Genomic DNA, 20,997 nt, shown 5'->3' on the forward strand with positions numbered 1-20,997 from the left:
AGACACTGGTTACAACAATGGATGCGAATTGTTGCTTATCACTCGATAACACAAAAATTATGTTGATCTTGTAGTAGTAGAAAGTATAAGACACCTGGAATTGGGCTCTGCGAGATCATTTCCTGCCTGCAGTCAGTCAGTGACCAACCAATGTTACCTGAGTTAGACCAGATCTAGGTACTAGCCAAACTACATTCAAGCGAACTTGACCTGTATCCTCTGTAACAAAAATTGCCAGAGGCTTTCTCTTTCTTTCTTTTATTTTACCCTCCTCACAAAGTTTTCGTGATCAAACCCTGATATAATTTTTTTTTTTTCGGGCCGCCTATAGACTATTACAAGACCCCGTATATGCTAGACGCCGCGCTTTCCCTGGCAATATCAAATCACTCGCCCAAATAAGCACCTTTTGTATTAATCCTGACGGAGAAAAAGTACTGTGTCTCTGAAAGCCCAAGATCACAGCCACCTCCTGTAGGCCCAGCGAATCCGATCAAAGGCTCGCATTTGTGCAGTGATACCTTTGACATTCACCACGTCCTCAAGATCTTCCAGGAATTCCCTCTCAACATCGGCAGGCAGAACACCATTCACTAGCTTTCGCAGTACGTGAACCTCACAAACCAGCAAGCCGTAGTCCTTGTAAGGAAGCAGATTGTCTTGTGACGGGCTCGACATCGCATCGGAAAAGATACGGTCAATATTACGCAGCACCCTCACGGCTCGAACCGCGCGCTCGCCGCGTCGAGTACCTTTCCTTCCGCTAAGGAGTGTACGAAGGTATTGGAACCCAAAGTAGGTAACCAAAATGCCTGGAGTCAGCCCGACAAATCCGAAGACCAGTTCTTGGCTTTTGAGAAGCGCGTCGATTCCGCTGATTGCTGTTTCCAAGTCAACCTTGGTCTTTTGAACTTGTATCAGCAGGGATCGAAGGAGGTCTCCGCGAATGGCGCCTACGAATGGCCGCTTCAGCTCGCTCTCGTAGGCTTTGAGCACTGGCGTCACATCACCCTCGCGGATCTTGGCCCGCAAGTCGGAAACCTGGGATTCGTTCAGGGCCGAAGTGGCCCCGGCAAGCTCGGGTCTCTCAAGTGCAAACTCTACCACCATTCGTTCGAGGCTATCTCGGTCGGCTCTTAGGCTGTCGCGGCTCATAATGGCTATCTCGCTGTTGCTGTCGTGCCTGATGGTGCCGACAACCTTGCGCGTGGGTTCAATTACCCAGTTGAACCAGAAGTCTCGCATTGTGGCCCCGAGGTCCGCGATCCACTGCAGCACGTCCTCCTGTCGGTTCACAAGCACCTTGAGTATCGTGGACGAGGAGAGGAGAAGCGCCGTAGCCGGGAGCCAGTATCGCACCAATCGAGGCGGACGTCCGTGCTCTTGGACCAGTTCATTCGTAGCAGCAACATGGTTTGGCAAGCTGCTCTGCAGGATGCTCATCAGTCTCTGGGCAAGAATCGCGGGCTTCTGCGCTCCGGCCACATCCTCTGCATATATGGACAATTCAGGGTCATCCTCAACACCACGGAACACCCGATGTTCAAAGTCACTAACGCCTGTTTCCAGGGTTAGCACTTCCCTGACGATCAGATCCATCAACGCAACACTTCGCTCGACGAAGCCCTTCCATTCAATATTAGCATCATTGGAGGCGGTCTTCAGATCCTCGTCGGCCCCGAAACTTAAAGCCTCGTCGATCAGCACACCCAGGCCGCTGGCAGTCATATCTCGCAGCTTCTTCAGCTGAGCCTGTCTTTGCTTGGCATGAGTCCGGCACAAGGCGATAGGTGACATTACCCTGCGTTGAACATTTGCTAGGGATCGTGTCACGATGCTCTCGCGCACTATTCCATAAAATCTAGCCCACCGCTGCGACAACGAAGCCTGAGGCTCTTCGGTTGCAAGTACCCCAAGAGGCGAAATCTGAAGGCGGCGAAGTCGAACCTGAGTATCGACGGCAATCTCCTTGGCCCAGACCCAGAATCGTAGGGGTGCTGTCTGGACGGTGAATAGACTGCTGTATGTATATGAGCTCAAGACAGAGTCCCAATACCAAATGTCGTTGCTCAATGGTATTATCTGATCCAACAATGTGTTGAACAAGAGACCATATACTTGGAGAGTGGCCTTGCTGATGAGCAGCCACTCAATTTCCGTCTGCTGAGCACTTTTGGCTTCGAAAGCGTCAGGTTGGCCATAAGAATCGACCAGCCCTGACTGCACCAAAAGACTCTGTATTCTCTCGGAAACGAGGAGAGCTTGAGAAGACGAGGACGAGGACAGTGCCTTCACAATCCATAATTTCTCTGTAACCTCGGCTGACGAGAATCCTTCGACATTGAACGTCTTGTTGTAGGATTCGTCGTCTGGGTCATTTTCACCATCCAGAAACCCATCCTGGGTAAGTAGAGGTGACAAGCAAATGCGGTCTATTTGGCTGTCAAGTAGACGGACTCGACTGAAACGTGGAACGGGAACTTCAGTGTTAGTATAGTTTTGTATTTTGGCAAAGATAGGTATGGTATTATTAGAAAATTATAAAACACCGCCAGGCCATTACTGACGTCATCGAGATGTGGACGGTTTGCAAAAGAGGGAGAGAAAGAGAGAGAAAATAAGCGCTTACTCTTCAACAAAAGACATGATGTTTTTGAATCTAGACTGAGTGCATTATACCGAGGTGTTGACCTGACACACTATCCGATATGCATTTATCGCGTGCGTGGGGATTGGGACGCAACCTTGGGGCCCAATTCGTTTTCGTGTTCGGACTGGGTCCAGAGTAGGTAGGTAATAACAACGCAGCAGGGTAGACTGGCTGACTGAGGTGGACAAGTAAGTAGAATAAATAGTATGAGAAAATTGTTGTGCTAGCAAGTGCGAATTTGCGCGATGCACTTTTTTTTTTTTTTTTTTTAATTCAAAGGCAGTTGAAAACAAACGTTTTGCGCAAACAAGCAGTTTTTATTTACCACTCTTCCATGCTCCTCTGGTCGTGTCTCTACGTGGTACTTGGCGATTGTTCCGCAGCCGGCAAGAAGGAACTGAAAGAGGAAAGAAAAAAAAAAATAAAAACCAGGTGCTCAAAATTTCACGCGGATCTTCGATTCAGCTGGGCCACTTCCGCCCGTTTATTAGCGAGGTTGCTCCGAACTACCGGAAGGTACGACGAATTGAGGCGGGGACAGATTGGTGGATTGAGACAGCCTCCAGCTGTTGGACTCAAGGTAACACTTTTTCCCCTCCCTCCCTGTAATCTTTTTTTTTTCTGTTTTACTGCCATAGACAGAGAATAAGTGATATGTTATTTACTAATGACGAGTTGCTACATAAAAATGGGGGTTTGAAAACTCTGAACACAATCAATCTATTTAGATCTTTCAAAAGTCACGAGATAGTGGATGCAAGCTAAGACACGCGTACAGTAGTACTCTGAGATGGCAACAAAACACAGTTCGACATTCCAATTCCCCCTTGGATTTCGCAGCATTGGCTCGTACACGCACAGTACAGACACGGCGAGTACCGCCACTCCGTCAGGATCAATTGGCAACATCGTTGAAAGTGGGCTGCAGTCAAAGGGAGGGTGGGCCGGAAGTCGGAAAGGGCCAAGCCAAAATCGACCCATAAGCCAACAACTGTTATTATTGGCTGCTCTTATTCGGAAACTATGAGCCCACCCCATTCCGAGCTCATCAAAGGTGCGATTTTCTCAGGTCCAGGGGTTCGCAGATTGCCATCCATCTGAAGATAAAAAAAAATCGAAATTTAACACTCGGCATTTAACTTAGACCTTCAACCAACCCGTCACCGCTACCTGCCCCTAAACACCTGCCAAATTCAACCATCACTCAACTGTCCTTGCGACCTAAACAACAATCATCTGTGCGAGCTTGAAATCTACAACATTGTTTTTTTTTTTTTTTCGCTAGAGTGGGATTTGGCGCCACCATGGAAGCTTTGTATGTCTTCTTTCCCAACGCCTTTGGCACTTCATCAGCCGATTGATTACTCGAACCATGCCGGTGGACTTCACAAAGAGCAAGCGTTCTAACGAGATTCTTGTACACAGCAAAAACGCCACCATCGCGGCGGGGGCTACCGCCCTGAACAGTAGCCACGGCTACTTCGATGTTTTCGAGGAGGTCTCCAAGTACCATGTGCAACTCAGTGTCGTGGAGCGCCTTTGGGCTGTGAGTAGACCGGCTGCCATCTGCTTTTGACTCAATTGAATTGGAGCTGACGAAACGGTTGTCCTTGTTTCTGGCAGGCGTGGTATCTGTGGTGGCAGAACGACACTCTCGCCACAGGCATAATGAGCTTCGCCATGCACGAGATTGTCTATTTCGGCCGGTCCCTGCCCTGGATTATCATCGACGCCATACCATACTTCAGACAATGGAAGATCCAAAACCAAAAGATCCCGACGGCCAAGGAACAATGGGACTGCACTTTGCTTGTCCTGCTCGGCCACTTTACCGTTGAGCTGCCCCAGATTTGGGTCTTCCACCCCCTGGCTACATACTTTGGTCTCGACCATGGCGTCCCCTTCCCTCCGGCCTGGAAGATTGCCATGCAGATTGCCATCTTCTTTGTCATTGAGGATCTGTGGCACTACATGTTCCACCGCGCGCTCCACTATGGTCCTTTATACAAGAATATCCACAAGCTACACCACACCTATTCGGCACCCTTCGGTCTTGCCGCAGAGTACGCTTCTCCAATCGAAGTGATGCTTCTCGGTTTTGGTGTTGTTGGAACTCCAATTGTTTGGACATCAATCACGGGTGACTTGCACCTGTTCACCATGTACCTATGGATTGTTCTCCGGCTCTTCCAAGCTATCGACGCCCACAGCGGCTACGATTTCCCTTGGAGCTTGCGCAAGTTCTTGCCGTTCTGGGGAGGTGCTGACTTCCACGATCTGCACCATGAGCGGTTCATCGGCAACTACGCATCGAGCTTCAGGTGGTGGGACTGGGTTTTCGACACTGAAGCCGGCGACGAGCCCGCTAGGAAGAGGCGAGAGAAGAAGCTAGCAGCTCTCAAGGCCAAGAAGGCCCAGTAATCGACACTTTTGTCGGCTTGATTTCTCGCGGACGGTCATGGTGTGGCATTGCGTTTTATTAAAGCACTCAATCACCCCGACCTACCCTGCCCTTTACGCGACTGGCAGGAGCAGTGAACGCCTCATTTCTGGATTAGAGGTTATTAGACCCTGGGGAAGACCTTTCTAGGTCCTGGTGCTCGGAGAGTTTTGCATTTGTTATTTTCAGCAGTACATATTGGGTGGCGCCCCAGCGCATAACCCACAGAAATTAAGATTTTGTAATAATACATTGATACTATGACTTGAGAAGTCATCTTGCTGGACATGCCTCGGAGTATAGTGGATGTATTTTATCGAAGAGCAAGTAGCTATAATACTACTTGCTTGACTTTGGTACGCAGCAGTCACCAGAATTCGTCGTGACTGTTGATGTCAGGTCCCGCATCTTACACGTTGAATTCTCCTCGTCTGAGCTTTGCTTGACCTCTCCAAAATCGTTTGCCAACGAATCACAGATGGCGGCCAAGTCGACATCTTTGGCCGACAGTCCCTTTGGACTATGCGTCGTCCAGCGGATGAACGTTGTGTTATATACCTTATTCCAGTCAGTAGGGCATTTTGTTACAGGTGAGATTTTGACAAGCAGCGTACATTTGACCACTCGGGGTGGTGATTCTTGATTTTGCATTGGAGCGAGACGGCTGTCATAAAGTCCTGCAATCCATCATCAGCTGGTCAGCAAAGATTATATGCTTATGTAGCCAAACTACCACTACGACAGCTGCGTACCCAAGTCTTGGCAAAATTCTTAAATTTGAAGGTTCGCTCTAATCCTTCGCCATCTGCGGTCAGCTGCCAGCGGCCAGGGGCCAGCAAAGGACTCAGCGCGGCTTCGAGAGCCGCGACATCAGATCCAGGTGCAAAGTTGGGACGCGACATGACCGAGTACAAGAAGCGCGCAGGTCTGTTTGGCAGTCTGTTTGTGTTTGGAATGATTGAGTTGAGGTGACGAAAATTACCGCCAAATAGCCTCATGTTAGGGGGCATATTGGCTTTTATTCTGAGGGCGATTTTCTCTGAGAGCGAGACATGAAAAAGATGGTGTGGGTGTGTAAAATCAGCCAACGTTTCCTGTTTCGCAGCAAATATCCGTCTTTAAACCCATACAAGCAAGCAATCCTCGGGTTGGACCTTGTCGATTCCAGTTCAATCAAATAGTAGAACCAACATCAAAATACGACCAACAACATTACATGCCTGGGCGCCGTTGACTGCCGACGAAAACAGCTCTTGTTTGAGTGAGATTTGTTAGACACGAATATACCCAATAAAAGAGTTATTCTTCAAAGCTTCCAGTCAGGCAACGCAGGCAGTCAGATGATCCGCCCGGCTGCACTGGCAGGGTCGGACATAATCGCCCCACCTGGTTACATCCGCCAACCATATTCCTCCGTAGTCGTGTATGCCCCCACACTCACAGAAACGTTCGGCCGATCCATCGACCAATTTCTCTGTCAGCAAGTTCGCGCCCGCCCACCATCGACAGGACATCACTTTATCCCAACGGGATTCATTGATTAATCATCAACAACCGTCCCATCCGGCCTCCCTCTCGTCAAGCCTGTCTCTGGAATATTCAGGAGCATCAGAGCGTGAATTGCTGATTTTAATCGCTGGTGGAGTCGAGGACATCTGGGGTCAAGCGCAACCCTTGAATTGTGCAATTCTTTAGATTTCGCTTTGCTCTTCTTGTTTCCGCCACGCCCGAAGCCAACGACATTCATCGATATCTTGCTCTCTCGAACAAGACCAAACTTCAGCCCCTAGGCTCGACCCGGTGCTTGCTGACTCAGAACGCGAAATATTACAAAGATGCAAAGCACCACCAACGCTAACAACAATGGTGAGTGACCATCCCAAGATGTCCAAGGCATGATGTAGGGAATAGGATTGAGTACCGCCCATACAGATCAACCTTTTTTTTTTTTTTTTTTTTTTTTTTTTTCTCTCTCTCTCTCCTCATCTGCACCAAATGTCCCTCAATGTCCTTTTGTTCTTCCTTGTCATTTTGTTACCCTCCCGCCCAGCACGGCTTCTTCCACCTCCCGCCCATACGCACTGCTCATATGTGTGGGTGTTTGGCTCTGGACCGAGGACCTGATTGATTATGTCGGCAAGCAAGTCGCACGTCCATCCGTCGCCTGTCAGAGGTTGAAAATGGATGGTCTTGCGCGTCTTCCGTGTCAGCTTAATAATCAAGTTCTCCAAGGCCAAGGCCCGGATACAGGGAAGTACAAGCAGGAGACAGCACCACGCCACACCACAACCTCCCCGACATTCAGTTCAGTCACTCAGGCTCATTGGCGAAAATACTAGCCTAAGGTACCTCGAGAGGTGTGCAGCCTGTGCGCCTGCCTGTCTGGTGTGCGCACGCCAGAAAGCCGGGCCCGATACCCCCTCCCCCCTGTCACCTAACAACCTACCTACCTTTACTTTACCTTACTTCCATACCTTCAATCGGGTTTCAAGCCCAAACCCATCTCCCATTTACCCAGCCACCTGCTCGCTCATTCTTACATAATACCGCACCCAGACCATCCCCCCCAGCACCGGCTTAGCTCATCCTCTTCCATCTCTCACTCGCTTTTCTCAAAAGGTCACTTATCTCGAAAAAAACAATCGCCGTATTATTCACTTGAAGAGATTGTGACTGTCACTTGAATCCTTTTTTCTCTCCATCTTGTCATACAACTGCTTAATTCAGTCATTGTTGGAGCGAGTCTTCATTGATTGTCTAAGAGCAGCATATGTGCAACTAAGCCAGCGTCTATATTCAGAGAGAAGCCTCCACAGATCCCGTTGGCTTCATCACCACAGTGCTAGCAGCACTCTTCCGCCTATTCCGCCCTTCTGCTTTACCTCAATCTTTGTATAAATCACAAGAGACGGGGCTGCTCTTGTCAGTCCGTTTACATCTAGCGCCGTCGCATCATCGATACTCAGCTCGGAATTCGAAATAGGCGGCAAAGCAAAGCTGCTTGAATCGTTGTGTATGAGCTTGCTCCTGATTACCTTAGTTTTCTTATCCCCTCTGTCATGACCTCTACCACATCCAGCCAAATTGGCTTTGAAGAGGACCGTCCATAGCCCTCTCCCACGACCCTGTGCTGCTGCTCATTGTACCCGGGTGTGTTGCTAGACACACCGTGTTTGTCCTATGGGTTGGCATCCGAGTCATTTCACCTTCTTCTCCTCATTTCTATATCTTATTGGGTTGCTGGATCACCAAAGCTTGGCGGTGTTATCACAAGAAAATACCCAAGAACTATCGGCAAAACACTAACAAAAATTTCAGGTGCAGAGCCTGTCGAGCGAGACAACTTTCCTGATTCAACTGAAGAGGCCTCTGCAGCTCTGTCTGTCACAAACGGTGCTCCTCAGGACTCAGCTGCAGTGCCGCACCAGGCATCACATGGATACAATCAGTACCCTGTGTTAGCACCCCACGCACAGAACGGCACAGAATCGCGAATTCATCCAGAGCTGCGGTCTCCTTCGGGCTACCTTCAAGCTGCGAATATGATGACTTCTGTTGTTCCTGCGCCACCAAATGGTGGGCCATCGGGCACAGTATCAAACGCGCAGCACCAGCCGCATGCTGGCGGAGGCGCACAACTACTACCAGGTCCTCCTCCGGATATGGGAGATCACATGGGCGATGCCAGGAAGTCCAATAAACGCGAATTATCCCAATCGAAGCGCGCTGCACAGAATCGGGCCGCACAGGTTAGTGAAGCAATTGTTTCGTTTCTGTCTATGGGTCGCGCCCGTTGGCGTCCTGCCACTGGAGTGAGTGGTCGCGGGATGCTTGGGCGTGATCGTCGGATTGGCGCGCTCAAGTCACGGTTTTATTGGTTCTTGTCTGACAGTGACTGACTGTACACCCCCGGAGCTGTAGAGAGCTTTCCGTCAGCGCAAAGAAGGCTACATCAAAAAGCTAGAGCAACAGGTCCAAGAGCATGAGGGCTTCGAAGCAACCCTCAGGTCATTGCAAGAACAAAATTATCTCTTGAGGGGCTATGTTGTACAACTGCAAACCCATCTTATGACGACACAAGGCGACTATCCCCCGCCTCCACCAGGGCTGACCTTGGAACAACATTCGCAAGAAGGCCCAGCACCGGCCCACAATGCGGCCCCACCACCTCCGAGCTTGCCGGCAGCCGCTCCGCCCGCGCCCATGATGTCTCCCAACCCCCAAGAGGCAGCTCCGCCTAGCGAACCACTTCCGGGCGCAGGCACGGCTCTGGAACAGGTTGCACAGGCTGTTGCCAACCTAGGACGAACTGAAGAGAATCCGCCAGAGCCGACTCCTGCATACATCAAGCCTCCACCTGCCGATGATGACGCGCGAACAGCCGAGGAACTTTCGCGCCAATTACACGGAGAGGCGGTGCCCACAGCCAGCATGTAAAAAGGCCGTATGTCTACGATCAATCGAATTTCTGATGGCGCGTGGAAGTGGGCCTTTTGCAGAGGTTCATAACTGTTATATGTCGACTTCAACATAAACTCGGCGACATTACAGCACATCACTAAATGATGGAAGGCGTTTTAAAGGATAATGTGTTGGAGGCAAGTCCGTTTTTAACATTCATAGTATACATGAAATATTCTAGTTTTGGCTGTCGCATCTTTTGCGCCCAAGGTTCTTGTTGTCATTATTCAGCAGCACGCTAGGAGCCCGGAGAATGCGAGAGGTCTCTCTGTGTGATTAGCCCTAGGTTCAAGAGAAGGCATTGCCCATGTCGTGCTCCTAAGCGCGAGTACAAGTCAGTTAGCTGTTTGGAACTAAATCTTAAAACACCGCGAGTAGATAGATGGTCTTATTACCTTAATGTACTCAGGTCCGCGCTCCTGATACTCTTCCTTTGTGATGGCCGCAGACTTCCAAGCGTCAGTGCCAGCCCACCCGGCGGCGCCACGCCAAGCATCTAACACTGGGTCCTTTGCTCGGCGGGTAGCCAGCAATGCGCCGGCCGGCAAGAGAGCTTGCAGGCCTGTCTTGAGACGCTCGTCGAAATTTTCCAACAGGGTGAGTCCTCCCGTCAGGAAGATGTCCTTGAGGAATTCATCCCGCTGTATACCCGCGAGGCCAACAAGGCGTTGCGTGAGTATGTCACCAGCGATCTCGACGATGCCGGCCTGGTCGATGCCCGCGATAGCCGTCGGCTGGAAGACTACCTCTGGCACGCGGATGCGCTCGACATTGAGGTGGATCTGGTGACGCTCGGCCGGCGACTCCGGGTCGAAGGGCCGCGGGCCGCGGGTCCATGCATGCTCCAGCTTTTTGCTCCAGTCGTTCTGGGCCTCGCGTGTGTGCTCGTACGTGAAGAGCGGGTCGTACTGCAGCAGCTCCTGCTCAAGGGCCGTGAGCTGCGCCTCGTCCTTCTCCTCGCTATCCTCGTCGTCGCTGCCGTCTTCTTTGTTCACGGCGATGTCGCGGTACACGCCCCAATCTGCGTCGTTTGCTCCAAAGTCATCGTCGTCTCCACCGCGTCTCCGCTTCCGCGACGTGCCCGTGCCCGTAGGCGTGTCCGAGGCCAGGTTGGCGATGCTCTTCATGCGCATGACCGACGCCAGCGTCTTCCTGTTGCCCATGTCCTTGGACAACATCTCGCGCTCTCTGACCCGCGCCGCCGCCTCCTGGTGCGCCCGGCGCTTTTCCGCCAGCCACTCCTCCAGGTTGTTGGTCCGGCGCTCCTCATCCAGTCGCGCCTCCTCGGCTATTCGTGCCTTTTCGGCCTCCTTCTCGGCCTTGGCACGTGCGCGTGCTTCGTGGTTGGACTTCATAAGCCGCTGCTGCCGCTTTGCCTTTATTCCAGCGTCGTCGAGTTGCTCGTCTGGCACCTCGAGCAGTGAGAAGTCGGGCTCTTCTGCGGCCTCATCCTCTACCTCCCCGCCCAGGTCCTTTGTCCGTGCCTTCTTGATGGTCTTTTCCAGTTCCTTTATGAGTCGTTCAAGGTGAGCCTCGTCCTTGACTTCGGCATCGTCCAGAATCCGCTTCGTCTCTTTCTTGGTCTGATCAACCAACATTTCCTGGACTTTTTTATAGTACTCGAGCTCCTGTTCCTTTTTCACCAACCTATCCAGTCTCATCTTGGCAGCTTGTTCCTGTAACCTTCGCCCGCTCTCCTTCTTCCTCTCTGCTATTTTGGCCAGTTCTTCTTCTGTCTTCTGCACGATTACCTCTTCTGTGAAGGGATACTGAATTATTCGCTCACGATCCTCCAAACCAGTCCAATCAAGATAAGTCTTAAGCTCCTCGTCGTAGTCCTTGGACACGTAGCAGAAATCACGGAGCATGTGCTCTGTCTGGGAGGTGTTCATTTTGACGTTGCCCAGAAAATCGCGATATTTGAGCTTTATGAGTTTTAGTAGATACTCGGCTGCATGCCACCCACCCCAGTTGAGACGGGTCGCTTGCGACAGCAGTGCCTTCTGGTTATATACGGGTATAAGATGAGTGGAGCTGTAAGATGATGAGACAACCAGGCCGGTAGAGCCCTTGTTGTGCCTGTATGAGAACAGCGAATCTATACCGTAAGCTACGGATGGTACTCCATAGCACTCGAATAGAACTTCGGTCATGGCTGATGGGTTATTTCCAGTGTCAGTGTACTTTCAAATTATATGCCCTTGGTGTTTGGAGGGTTGGGCAGGCTCACATTTGCGCGAATATGGCAAGTTGGCAACAGCTTCGGTCATCACAATGGGCCTGTCTATCGAGTCCCCTTTGTCGTTCAGGCCAAGCTTGATGAACAAGTAGTCCAATACGTGCTCCATAACATCCCAGTTGCTGACGATGTCGGTACCGGCCTCGAATGCATTCCGTATGTGTCCCTTGGCGGTCGTATCCGAGTAACAGTCCCAGCCGGCGAACGAAAAGGTCTTGCCCAGCTTCCTATCGCGATACTTGGCCATTATTGGCGGAACGATCAAGCGTGGGTCATTCTCGGTTGACCATCCGGCTCTGACGGCGGAGGATCCTGATTTGTAGCGACTGTCAGTGACACGTCCAACTGGGCTTCGAGATCACCGACCGAGCCTCACTCACCATTGTCTATAACTATGGCCACCGGGCCACCCTGGGATTTTGTGCGCTCCGGGATATCTGACTGGGGTGGTTGGTATTTCTCGAACCGGGCCTCCTTGACGGTATGTATGGTTGGCGATGGGAGTAGCTTCCATGCCTCCCTGAGAGGTGGCGGCGGGGCGGCCGCCGAGGGTTGGTCATCTAGAACCATGGGCGTCATGGTGGAAGGACAAGCGCTGGCGGTTGACGGGGGACTATTGTGCAGTCATGGTCGTGCCACTGCACCTCAGTCTGTCGCAAGTTGTATGCCAAATGTGGTAGTAGGATTTACAATTGGAATGTCGCGGGGGAGTTATGTAACACAGTCAAATTGGCAGACGCAGTGGGATTGTTCTTGAAGAATTTCGCGATCAGCTCGCGATCAGCATATTCTTTGTGGTTTAAACTCTAGGCAAGGTCGGTCGGTAGGTAGGTACCAATCAAAGTAAAAGCATCGCGTTCTCGTTGACGGGATCAATTCGCAGAGCTTCGTTGGTGAGGTCAGACCCCTGCCTTTCATGGAGCCCACTTGGTCTTGCTTTGCTCCACATATCCTGTGCAGGGTAGCTTGTTCACATTTACAACGATTAATAGCAGAGCAGCATCTGGAGTATTCTTTCTTTCGATATCCATCCTATTCTTTATTTTAAGCCAAAGGTGCTTTGGAGGCCGAGAGTTTACTTGACTCTGTTCCCTCAAATCAGGTGTCTTGACAGTAAAGTAGTAGAATTGCTCAACTATGCTACCAGTCTTTTCAATGCCCAGAGACAATGGACATTGGCATAGTAACCGAACCCCTCTTGGCCCCATTAGCTAGAGTGCTTTTGCTTCATGAGGGCTCTTTCAGATTATCAGTTGCTATAGCCAATCTGTCAGCAAAGTCTATCTGTCCATATTGAGCACAGGCAGCTACTTACCTTCTAAATGGAATAAAACATTGGACTGGTAGTTTTTGAACATTTGCGCAACGAGCTCGACATTCATGTTCTGAATGTTGATCTCCTGAAGCGACTTGTTCATCACAACTATCGCCTCGTTGAGTTTCTCCTACAACAGAGTCAATTTTACCATGAGTACAAATATTTCACTTGAAGCGAGTGTACATAAAAACCATATCGGCGCTTCTTACCACATTGGTGATGATACGAGACAACAGCAGGTTTTGCTGGTGCTCATGAGGGCTCTCCTGGCTCAAAGTCAGCATTTGGTCAAGGTGCGCAGCCTGTCTAAACTTAAAAAAAAAAAAAAAAAAAAAAAAAAAAAGCCTACCATTCTCGCAGTGCTTTCTGTTTCTCAGCAAACGGTTTGCTCACAGGTAGTCTTTTTTGCGAACGTCGTCTCTGCAAGTAGTGTACAAGTCGCGTCTCTCGCGCGTATGCACCAGACCAGTCGGTTTGTCCCTCTCTCTCCCCGCAATGACGGCAAGGGACCACAGAAGTGGGGCAGATAAGTGCTTATCGGAGCTCAGTCCCCAATGGTCTGGGCCGTTCTTCTCACTGATACTGTACCTGTCTGTAATGAAGTAAGCTCCCTGCGTGTTGGTACGAGATAGCTCTGTTTGGGGCAACTGCTCCTGGATTGATGCCATATACACTTTTATCTCTTCTTCTTCTTCCCCTAAAACCTTGTCTGCCGTCATAATAACCGACCTTCACACACATTTCACGACAAAAAAATCGCGCGCGCCATGTCCAACAAGGAAGCCAATGCCGAGGCGGCGGCAGCGCACCTGGCCCTCATAGAACAGCTCGACAACCACTCAGTGCACAAGTCCTTCCGTAACCCGTCTTGGAAGCCCAATCAGCGCCGGAACAAGAACATCAAGACGATTCTCGGCGATGCCTCTCGAAAGGAAGCCTCCCTCAACGCCACCCCACATGATCATAGCGGCGCGGCCACGCCTGGCGCCGACGATGGCCTTTCCACCAGCGGCCAGTCAACACCAGCCGCGAACGGTGCCAGCTTGCAGCCAAACCTCGCTCAGGCTTCGAGGAGTCTGAGCAAGCTGGTGCTCGAGAAGAATCTTAGATCGGCCGCTTCAGGACAGCCGGGACCCTCCGCGCCGAGTGCTACTTACACCAATATCGAGAGCGCCCCGAGCATGGCTCCTATGAAGCGCTACTGTGATATCACGGGGCTACCAGCGCCGTACAACGACCCAAAGACAAGGTTGAGGTATCACAACAAGGAAGTATTTGGCATCATTCGCGGCCTCCCATCGGGAGTTGCCGAGCAGTTCTTGGAGGCGAGAGGAGCTCACACGGTGCTCAAGTGAAGAGGAACTCGGAAATTTGGCTTTGGTGTTTAGGAGTTATGGCGCATACATGGTCGATTACACAAGGATGCCTCTTAAAATGTGTATTTTTATCTTCTTTTGATCTATCTACCAAATGAGCTCACAAGAGCATTGTCCGACCAACAAAGTCAAGCTTCAGCTATACACCTGTCACCTTTCGATGACAGGATGAAAATTGACGCTCCGGCTTAATCGTGATCAAGTTCTGTTCTATGCCTGTATCAGACAGACCACCGAGGCGTTGTAAGAAAACGACCCTCGGTTACCATAGCTAAAAAGCTAGGCCGCCGCGGCAAAATGTGTATGAAGCCATCAACTCGATGGATTGCAAAAAGGTACATTACCCACGTGCGTATACGTGCACATTCACTAGATGCCAGAATTAAATCGAGATCCCCACGAGTTTCTCCCGATTCTTCAAGTTCGAGGAAGGGAACTAGTGAAATCAGATGACAACCAGATGAATCAAGACCAGCGACGCGATGTCGAGCTTGAGGCACTGTCGAGACAGGTCGACTTTAATAATGACCATAAGCTTGCGTTGTGAGGCCTTGATTCGATGTTGGTACGAGTTGGAAGAGAATATTCTTGATGTAATGAAACTAGCTGACTTGTTGAGTTGTGTGTAAGAATTTTTTTACTTTTTTTTTTTTCCTCGTTGCGACGACTTGGTCAAAGGAACGGCCCGGGCCCACATGCACAGTGCCAGAAGTGCCCTGTACCTCATGAGCCTGGACTAAAGAACCCCCCTGCGCGACGAACCAGGGGTTTCGACGTGTTCTGGCCGCATCATTGTCCTTTCTCGCGACGACTGATTAAGTGCTTCCCCAAAACTTTCGAACTGTCCTAGTTTTTAGATACCTAGTCAAGCTTTTTGGTGGCTGGCCATTTTCCCGCGATCTGTTTCCCACATTGATTACTAGGAGTCAAACCACGTACTGTTTTCCTGAGAGATCAGTAAAGACCCAACTGCGCAATACAGGAAAACCTCACAACCTTATCTCAAAGATGCCGTCAATGTGGTTAACAGATTCCCAAAGCAAGTCGCATCCGCGCCCGCGTCATCCCCGCTCCTCTCGCATGGCACATAAGCTTGCTTGGGCCAGGTTTGCTAACAGTTCGTCACAGAGATCGGGGTCGCCTTCTGTTCTGGCGGTATGCACGCATATATGCCCTGATGACCCGCGCCTGACCCGTCGTCATGTCCGGGCAGGCTTCAGAACCGGGTGCAACAGCTAACTCGAACGATTTGGCATTATGCAGGAGGCTTCTTCCTGATCGGAGGTGTGATGCTGTTCTTTGACCGGGCAATGTATGTCTTCCAGACGCCCGTTGTTCACCCTCTGGTCCTAACTGTGGCTAACAAATATTTCTCCTTTGTCAGGCTTGCCATGGGAAACGTACGAACCTCACCACCGCCCCGTCCCGGTCCCATCGATTTGAGAGGCTGACGCTGCGGGAACCACCCTGAAACAGATACTCTTCCTCATCGGCCTGACAATAATCATCGGCCCTCAGAAGACATTGCTCTTTTTTGCGCGCAAGCAAAAGGCCAAGGGTACGGCTGCCTTCTTCTTAGGGCTCCTCATGATCCTCATGAGGTGGCCCCTCATAGGCTTTTGTGCTGAGCTTTACGGCATCGTGATACTCTTTGGAGACTTCCTCGGTACAATTGCGGGCTTCGCAAGAGGAATTCCCGTGATTGGGCCGTACATTGGCCTTGTAGTCGACAGGATTGGGCTGGGCAGGCAGAACGCCGACCTGCCAGTATAAGGCGACCCAATAGTGCGCGCCAGAACAGTTCGTGTGCGCTGGCAGGTTGCTAGTGAACTTATTACTGCCGAATAGCAACTAGGCGTTTATGGGAGCTTGGGAATGGGCATCGGAGAGACATAGACTCGTTTAACTTTCTGGGGGCGTTTTAGGCGACAAAATACCCGAACTATACGGTAACACCAGCACCGTGATTCATCCTCACAGATCTGCTCATATATAACGCTAGGTCTTTTTTTTTTTCATTTCATCGGCTTGAATTGCGTGTACGTGGGGCTGAGTGAAGACAATACAGCAGTGGCCGATTTGAATCCTCGGCCAAATCATATATACCACATCTCGTTTGATCTTCGCTTACCGGATTGGGTAAATTTTCTGGGGGAAAATATGTGTTGAAAATCTCTCTAGATATTGAGTTACTGGGCATAAAACGTTATCGCATGCGAAAAGCGCAAGCGCGAAAATGGGAGTACATAATGAACAAGAATACGACTAAGCGCTCGGCTGTCATCACCTCTCTGAACAAGGTGCAAGTTTTCCCTTGGTCTTGGCGGTTTCACCGCCCGGATATTGTGAGCCTGTACCAATGACGCTGTCTTTGTTCAAGGCCTGTTTTCTTGGCCAGTATCTAGGAGGCCACTATCGACACCATTGAAACTAAAACATCGCCAATCTATCGCCCAGGCGCATTTGATTAGTATCCGAGAGGCTTCAGGTAGTCCACCAAGGCGCCGACAGTCTGCGATGCATTTCCGGCCTGTTTGGTCTCGTTGTGGTAGCCGATAAGGATGGCCTGTGCCGTCTTTGCGATGGCGACACCGGATCGGCCCTGACGTCCCGGACATGGGGTACTTGATCAGTATAGACCTTTATATCCCAAACACGCAGCACCATTTGGGAAATACATACCTGTCTGGCGTAGATGGTGTTATCCTCAATCCTGGCAACGACGTAGCGTTCTTTGGCGATGTAGATGCCATCAGAATGTGCCTTGTCCTGCGCGCCGGCTTTGTTGTTTAGGATGTCTGCAATCGTCGTCATCTCGGCGGGCTCGATCTGTGCGCATGGCGGTCAGCTCGGATCTCTCTCTCTCTCTCTCTCTCTCTCTCTCTCTCTCTCTGTGTGCGTGTGTTTTTCTTCCGAGGGTCTTCAGGGTCCATGTCCGGTGTCGCGTACCGTAAAGTCGGCCGATGTGGCCCAAGTGCTGTCTCCGGCGGCACTAATGATGGCCGCCTTGTCGATGTGGCCCGAGCCGACGAGGCTGTTATCGAGGTGATATCAGTCAATACATGCTGCAAACCCCGTCATGATAAATTCGAATCGGCTCGTCTGCTGTGTTGGTAGGCTGCACCATACCTCTGGTCAACGTATCCTGCGGAGCGGGCGCTTGATTAGCTCCATGGACTTCCATATGAGGGGTGTGCATGGATGAGGCAATGAGGTCTGTGGGACGACGCCTTTCGCATTACCTTGCCACGACATTTTTAATGAGGGGTAGTTTGTGGTAATGGAGAGAGGTGGAAAAACAAAAGTTTCGCCTTGAGGTTTTTTCCCTTTAAATTGGAAGAATGTATGTATGCTCAGGCCAGTCACCGGGATTGGGGAAAGCAAAGCTGATTATGGCACAAGGGGGAAAAAAGAGCTTTGATGAGGTGTATGAGTTCGAGGTTAGTTGCCGTGGGTCAACACTTTCACTCGCTGGCGCGGGGCACTTTGGTCTCCAACCGAACTTCCTTTCCACCATCGAAAGCGCGTCAAGTTGCTCTCATGAGTCAGCCGATTATTACGTCAGCGGGGTCCACGGATGGTGACGAAGAAGAGTGAAGTGCTTTTATTTTGATCGTGCCTCAAGCTGGTTACTGCCGCTACTATTGATCGGTAGGTACGAATAGTATCTTGATAATGAATCATTTATGGACTAGTCCAGGGATCGAGAGATCATGGTTTGGACCCTGGTGAGTTAATGCCAAACGTTGTGTGAGCACTGTAAGTATTGAATGGGTACCTTATGTTTGTTTGTCAATCGTTAGCGTACCTAAGCAAACAATTCCCGAAAGCACTCGGATCGATAAGAGGTACGGGTTTTGTTCAACCCTGAGAACAATGACATGCAACTCCAATTGCTCAGTTGCCAGCAAGTCAGATATGTCATACTATTTTTTGAAATAGCAGATCCATAGGTGGTAATGCAGCCAGGCAAATGTTCTCCAAGTGACTTGTCACGGCACAGCAATTGAATCAACCAAAGTCAAGCGCTGTGTGGGATTTTCACCTCTTTGGTCAGGTCCTATGACAGCCGGTAAGAAATGTTCTCTGGTTTCGAACCAAGATTCCATGCAAGGATTCCCGAGACAAAAAGCCGAATCAATTGATCTTCATTTCTGGGTTATGCTTCTCGAAGAAATAGAAATCCGAGGTCGGTTCTGCCACATCTGTCAATGCGGAAAAACATACTTGTAGTCAACTTGGAAGTGCCCAGGAACATGATTCGTCGCCGTGATCACCGCATTGTTCTGCACATTTTTATACAGTCAGCCATGCGAAAGCCACGAGGATACAAAGGAACAAGGGAGTCCAAAGACATAAATCGACCGGATCTCCTAAGCGTGGTAATAGTAGCTTTTTTTTTTTTTTCTTTTTTTGCCAGGGGTTCGGGAGCGGCCTGTTGGTGGGGCTCTACCTGGTCGCGTATCGTATGAGCCGGCGTGGCATTCAAATCGGGGTTAAAGGCTCGGGCCTGACTGACAATGAGGAACCGTTCATTTTTCACTGCAACCCTTGTTGTTCGTGCTACAATATATCAGAATTTGTCGCCAGCAGTTCGTGACTGCAAAGATCCTGAAGCAAAGAAGTCAGTTCGATTATCAGCCGACACCGGTGCATCGCATCTCAATCATTCGTGCCTGAATATCCACACTGAGATGAGACAGCCGAATCCCTGGGCCCCTCCCTCCCTAGGTACCTAGGTAGGTAGGTAGTACTGTACCACGCTGTACAGTAGTGATAGTTGTATGGTCCAACGCAGCACGATGAAACATGCTGACAGAAAATTGGCACAGGCTGGTCCCCTGTCATGTCATCGCTTCTTCGTTTTCCAGCCAAAATCTGATAATGCATTTGTCCAGTAAAGATGGGATAGCTTCTTTCGCCCGGCCGCAAAATGGTTTGACAGCTGATACGGTTCAACGGCCGGACGATCATCGAGTTCTTGTGACCTACATTACCTAAGGTTTCTGCTGTCGGCTCAGTGGCTCCTCGATTTTTTCTTATACTTGATGTATAGACCATCTTATTGTTACTACGCTACGGTACATTGACGAGATGGAGACATAGGTCCATCGCATGACCTAGGGGCTGACCATGAGACAAAGTTAGCCACCTCATGCACATGCAGACTTGAGTGGTTATGGTGAATTTGGTAGCGAATGTGGTTCCCCTCGGTTGTTCTTCTAGAGATTCGATATGAAATGGAGAAAGAGACAAAAGAAACAATAAGATGCTCTGCTTGAAAGATTTTTATTTTATGCTTACAAAGGATAGGGGATATCAGCTTACCTGCCAACCTGCTCAAAACAAAACTCGTAGCAGCTGTTTGTGATGTGCACAGTTAAGCAGCCCTAAAAAGGGAACCTCACCAGTATTAAGTACCAGCCTAGGTAGCCTTGGCTAACTAATGAGACCGATTTGGATCTGATGCGACTGGTGCTCCTTGCCGTTCCCCACCTGCTACCAAGGCGGGCAAGGGCAAGGTCCCTTGATGGCACGACCGGCGAACACAACGAAACAAAAATACTGCAAGCACAGCTCCTTCGAATTCCATCCTTCATCCGCAAAAAGGAATGTGGAGTGCGAGGAGGAAACAAGAATTAAGATTTGGCCAGTTGCCCTGCCAGCAAACGATTAATCTGCATTGGATCTCATCAAACGCCAAAATAAATTTCCCTCGGCAACTACCCAAGGATACTACATAATACATTGTACCTACCTACCAAGCTACCCACCCTACTCACTACGTGGTAAATATTTTTGCCAACGTAGCATTGCAGGCGGCTCTTTTTGGAGAATCGTAGCAATCCAACTGGGTGTACCTGAAGTCCGTAAATATAACAGAACGAGGTTCATGGTTCAAGTCTTGCTTTTTTTTACAAGGAATCTAAATTACAAAGTATGTATACAACAGTAGATTGACTCGTTGGCTTACTTGTCATTCACACCGTACCAAATATTTCTTTGGACCTCTGACGATCCGTATTATTACTGTACCTTGACGCTGCTACTTTCGGACTAGCTTGACAACTTGGTTAGGACACCTTAGTTTTATATTTCCAGGTACCTTGAGTACCTATTTATATAGTACCCCAGGTATACATGCACCTTGCAAGGTATGTACTAGTTCTAGGTATTCTTCGCATGTGCCTGATGCAAGGCTCCGAAACTTGGTACAATAGATGAAATTAAGGTACATTGGACTCGAAGACAACCTAGCCAGATATCTGGCCCCGAGAGTTGCAGCATCTCAAAAGTTGTTGAATCAATTAGCGAAATTGAGTCGTTTTTGAATTATAGACTATTCAGTCGCAAAGGTAGCTCGGCGCTCATCTCTGCTATTGTACATTAGTTAGGAAGTGAAAATCTGAAACGGTTCCTCACCCATGGTGGCATGACGTTCTCCATGGGCTTTTCAAGACTCAGGGTCGTTGCCGAATATTATTTTTTTCTTTTTTCTTCTTCCGGGGGGGA

At 49.9% G+C, this 20,997-nt stretch overlaps 10 protein-coding genes across 10 annotated transcripts; 5 read left to right on the forward strand and 5 right to left on the reverse strand.

Moving 5' to 3' along the window:
- Positions 1-125: 125 nt before the first annotated feature.
- PgNI_01737 (uncharacterized protein) lies at positions 126-2,873 on the reverse strand. The gene is made up of 2 exons (XM_031121809.1): positions 2,630-2,873; positions 126-2,461 (listed from the first exon to the last, which is right to left on the reverse strand). The coding sequence occupies exons 1-2, from the start codon at positions 2,644-2,646 to the stop codon at positions 460-462; spliced, it is 2,019 nt and encodes a 672-aa protein (XP_030988035.1). The 5' UTR covers positions 2,647-2,873; the 3' UTR covers positions 126-459.
- A 111-nt stretch (positions 2,874-2,984) lies between these two features.
- PgNI_01738 (uncharacterized protein) lies at positions 2,985-3,299 on the forward strand (the record flags this gene model as incomplete). The annotated part of the gene is made up of 1 exon (XM_031121810.1): positions 2,985-3,299. The coding sequence occupies one exon, from the start codon at positions 2,985-2,987 to the stop codon at positions 3,297-3,299; it is 315 nt and encodes a 104-aa protein (XP_030988044.1).
- Positions 3,300-4,022: 723 nt separating this feature from the next.
- On the forward strand, positions 4,023-5,071 carry PgNI_01739 (uncharacterized protein; the record flags this gene model as incomplete). The annotated part of the gene is made up of 2 exons (XM_031121811.1): positions 4,023-4,196; positions 4,274-5,071. 2 exons carry the CDS (start codon positions 4,023-4,025, stop codon positions 5,069-5,071), a joined length of 972 nt encoding a protein of 323 aa, XP_030988045.1.
- A 358-nt stretch (positions 5,072-5,429) lies between these two features.
- PgNI_01740 (uncharacterized protein) lies at positions 5,430-6,100 on the reverse strand (the record flags this gene model as incomplete). The annotated part of the gene is made up of 3 exons (XM_031121812.1): positions 5,430-5,648; positions 5,705-5,767; positions 5,843-6,100. The coding sequence occupies 3 exons, from the start codon at positions 6,098-6,100 to the stop codon at positions 5,430-5,432; spliced, it is 540 nt and encodes a 179-aa protein (XP_030986106.1).
- A 551-nt stretch (positions 6,101-6,651) lies between these two features.
- Positions 6,652-12,621, reverse strand: PgNI_01741 (uncharacterized protein). The gene is made up of 5 exons (XM_031121813.1): positions 12,171-12,621; positions 11,782-12,102; positions 9,947-11,706; positions 9,006-9,869; positions 6,652-8,836 (listed from the first exon to the last, which is right to left on the reverse strand). The coding sequence occupies exons 1-4, from the start codon at positions 12,367-12,369 to the stop codon at positions 9,840-9,842; spliced, it is 2,310 nt and encodes a 769-aa protein (XP_030986105.1). The 5' UTR covers positions 12,370-12,621; the 3' UTR covers positions 6,652-8,836; positions 9,006-9,839.
- PgNI_01742 (uncharacterized protein) lies at positions 6,926-9,527 on the forward strand (the record flags this gene model as incomplete). Its single annotated transcript, XM_031121814.1, has 3 exons — positions 6,926-6,956; positions 8,409-8,839; positions 9,012-9,527. 3 exons carry the CDS (start codon positions 6,926-6,928, stop codon positions 9,525-9,527), a joined length of 978 nt encoding a protein of 325 aa, XP_030986104.1.
- A 47-nt stretch (positions 12,622-12,668) lies between the features above and the next one.
- Positions 12,669-13,392, reverse strand: PgNI_01743 (uncharacterized protein; the record flags this gene model as incomplete). The annotated part of the gene is made up of 3 exons (XM_031121815.1): positions 12,669-13,046; positions 13,106-13,235; positions 13,318-13,392. The coding sequence occupies 3 exons, from the start codon at positions 13,390-13,392 to the stop codon at positions 13,018-13,020; spliced, it is 234 nt and encodes a 77-aa protein (XP_030986102.1). The 3' UTR covers positions 12,669-13,017.
- A 483-nt stretch (positions 13,393-13,875) lies between these two features.
- On the forward strand, positions 13,876-14,463 carry PgNI_01744 (uncharacterized protein; the record flags this gene model as incomplete). Its single annotated transcript, XM_031121816.1, has 1 exon — positions 13,876-14,463. The coding sequence occupies one exon, from the start codon at positions 13,876-13,878 to the stop codon at positions 14,461-14,463; it is 588 nt and encodes a 195-aa protein (XP_030987182.1).
- Positions 14,464-15,685: 1,222 nt separating this feature from the next.
- Positions 15,686-16,611, forward strand: PgNI_01745 (uncharacterized protein; the record flags this gene model as incomplete). Its single annotated transcript, XM_031121817.1, has 4 exons — positions 15,686-15,710; positions 15,748-15,796; positions 15,869-15,884; positions 15,961-16,611. 4 exons carry the CDS (start codon positions 15,686-15,688, stop codon positions 16,255-16,257), a joined length of 387 nt encoding a protein of 128 aa, XP_030988333.1. The 3' UTR covers positions 16,258-16,611.
- Positions 16,612-16,632: 21 nt separating this feature from the next.
- PgNI_01746 (uncharacterized protein) lies at positions 16,633-19,301 on the reverse strand. The gene is made up of 7 exons (XM_031121818.1): positions 18,938-19,301; positions 18,712-18,770; positions 17,727-18,262; positions 17,614-17,629; positions 17,434-17,518; positions 17,167-17,313; positions 16,633-17,086 (listed from the first exon to the last, which is right to left on the reverse strand). The coding sequence occupies exons 3-7, from the start codon at positions 17,737-17,739 to the stop codon at positions 16,952-16,954; spliced, it is 396 nt and encodes a 131-aa protein (XP_030988332.1). The 5' UTR covers positions 17,740-18,262; positions 18,712-18,770; positions 18,938-19,301; the 3' UTR covers positions 16,633-16,951.
- Between the last annotated feature and the right edge of the window lie 1,696 nt (positions 19,302-20,997).

Source organism: Pyricularia grisea (genome assembly GCF_004355905.1).
Source record: "Pyricularia grisea strain NI907 chromosome Unknown Pyricularia_grisea_NI907_Scaffold_1, whole genome shotgun sequence".
Lineage (NCBI taxonomy): Eukaryota > Fungi > Ascomycota > Sordariomycetes > Magnaporthales > Pyriculariaceae > Pyricularia > Pyricularia grisea.